Source organism: Prunus dulcis, chromosome 3 (genome assembly GCF_902201215.1).
Source record: "Prunus dulcis chromosome 3, ALMONDv2, whole genome shotgun sequence".
Taxonomy (NCBI): Eukaryota; Viridiplantae; Streptophyta; class Magnoliopsida; order Rosales; family Rosaceae; genus Prunus; species Prunus dulcis.
Window position 1 is genome coordinate 12559644 of NC_047652.1, and position 1971 is coordinate 12561614.

A 1971-nucleotide genomic window follows, 5' to 3' on the forward strand; every position below is an offset into this window, starting at 1 on the left:
ACAAAAAAGGCAAGGGCTGCCATTATTCACGTGCATAGTGACAGACTTTGCCTTGCCCTTGCCCTTTGGGATGGAGGTGCTCTTATAAAATTTCAATTCTAACCATACTTCCTAATTTAAGGAATCATTCATAATTTATTTCTTTTTTTAGTTTAGCATAAATCTTCAAATAAAATAATAAAAAAAATAGTTAGTATTAAATAAATACTTAAAGGGTATTGATTTTCCCACTCCCCTTTTATCTACTTACACTTCATTTTTTTTAAAATTGTATGTTCTCACTCCTCTTTTGTTCACTTACACTCCCTTTTATCTTATGGTAACAAATATTAAAAAACAAAAGGGAGTGTAAGTGGATAAAAGGGGAGTGGGAAAATCACCACCCTACTTAAAATAGTATTAAAGTAAAGTAGCATTTAATTATAGAGAGCCAGTAGAAGTCATTTCTCTCTCCTCAATTTAGGAGCTCCTAGAGGTCTTCCTATCATAGGAGCTCCTAGATGTCTCCCTATCTTAGGAGTTGGATAGGGAGCATGGTTGGAGGTGGGTTTTCTCACTTCCTCCCTAAATTTTATCAAATGAAATGATTTAGAGAGTCCATTATAGATGCTTTAAGTTTAAGAAGGGAGATGAGTTTCTTTTACAAATCTAGAGATACGAGTGAGACTAGAAATTTTATCATGTAAAAATTCAAAAGAAATACAGTAATGTAGTAAAATTAAAAGTCTCTAAACAAACACCACAAACACAATATTAAACCCCTCCTCTCATTTAATTTTTTTTGTCTTTCTCAAACCACAAAGTTACCCAAAACCGCAGTACTTGCACCAATACTTATAACAGTACAAATAAAAGCCAATAACCCAACGTCTGATCCTCTAGCTGCTGAATTCTCCCGCGGTAGCGGGGGCTGTGACGGTGCATTTGTGTCCAAATCCGACAGCGGAGATGGTGAGACTGCAGGAGGATCAGCCACAAGTGGAGATGGAGCTGATGAAGATGGAGAAGGAGGGGCCTCAGAGGGTGGCGTATGTTGGGTTTTGCTTCTGACGGCCAAAACCACCACTATCAGCTTCTGCCCTTTTTGGCAGTTTTCAGCATTGCCACTGATGAAGAAAAATGGACCTGACCGCTCAAACTTGAAAATTGAGTCACCATCTGTTAGGGACTGTTTTGGGGTTTTTGTGTTGCATGAGAAATAATCCTCTTTTGTTACCACCAACACAGAATCTGATCCTTTTTTGTACTTGAAAACTGCATACACATAATACATAGCACCAAAAGGTAAACCAAAAAGAAAAGTAGCTTAATTATAATACACTAACTCTAGAGAGAAAGCCAACATGGTCTAGCTCTGTGGAAAACGACATTGACTTGTAGACCAGTAGTGTGTGTGAGAAATTCTCTTTTATTTAGACAATCACTTGTATTTAAAATAATAAAATTTTAAAAAAAAACTAGAGAGAGAGAGATGCTTACGAAGCGTATCATTGACCTGAAACCTATGTCTTTCAGCCCAGTGATTGAAGTTCTCGGAAGGGCTCAAAACCCAACCATCTTTGCCACCCACAATGAACTTGTAAGCTTGAGGAGAGCTACTAGCCAACCCCAACATCAAAATAACAAGCAACGTGCTCACAAATAGTCTCTTAGACGCCATTTCGGAAAAAATCTAATCAAACCCACAAAATTAAACCTCTAAAGACACAGGTATAGCTATCTATATTGAGAGAGAGAGAGAGAGAGAGAGAGATTTAGTGAGATCTAGAGAGATACGGGATTTGGTGAGTGTTAACTGTGGCTAATTTGTCAGGATATATATAGAGAGGCTGAGGAGAAGGTGACCGTTGTAGGACATGCAAAAATGGTGAAGGGATTTACCCTTACTTAAAAATCACTGCTGGAAATTGTATACGTGTGTTATTAATTCTGCACACCCAGGCGTTTCAGCATGTTCTTTATAACGTCCTC

At 37.8% G+C, this 1971-nt stretch overlaps 1 protein-coding gene across 1 annotated transcript; it reads right to left on the reverse strand.

Annotated features, from left to right (window-relative positions):
• Window positions 1-644: 644 nt before the first annotated feature.
• LOC117623262 (early nodulin-like protein 1) lies at window positions 645-1748 on the reverse strand. The gene is made up of 2 exons (XM_034354171.1): window positions 1480-1748; window positions 645-1254 (listed from the first exon to the last, which is right to left on the reverse strand). The coding sequence occupies exons 1-2, from the start codon at window positions 1658-1660 to the stop codon at window positions 791-793; spliced, it is 645 nt and encodes a 214-aa protein (XP_034210062.1). The 5' UTR covers window positions 1661-1748; the 3' UTR covers window positions 645-790.
• Window positions 1749-1971: the final 223 nt, after the last annotated feature.

What these genes read in the sequence shown, in the direction of transcription:
- LOC117623262 (XM_034354171.1), bottom strand. Translation starts at nt 1,660, where the DNA reads ATGGCGTCTAAGAGACTATTTGTGAGCACGTTGCTTGTTATTTTGATG. An exon ending in TCAGGTCAATGATACGCTTC is followed by an intron (nt 1,255 to 1,479) that starts GTAAGCATCTCT and finishes ATGTGTATGCAG; the next exon opens with TTTTCAAGTACAAAAAAGGA.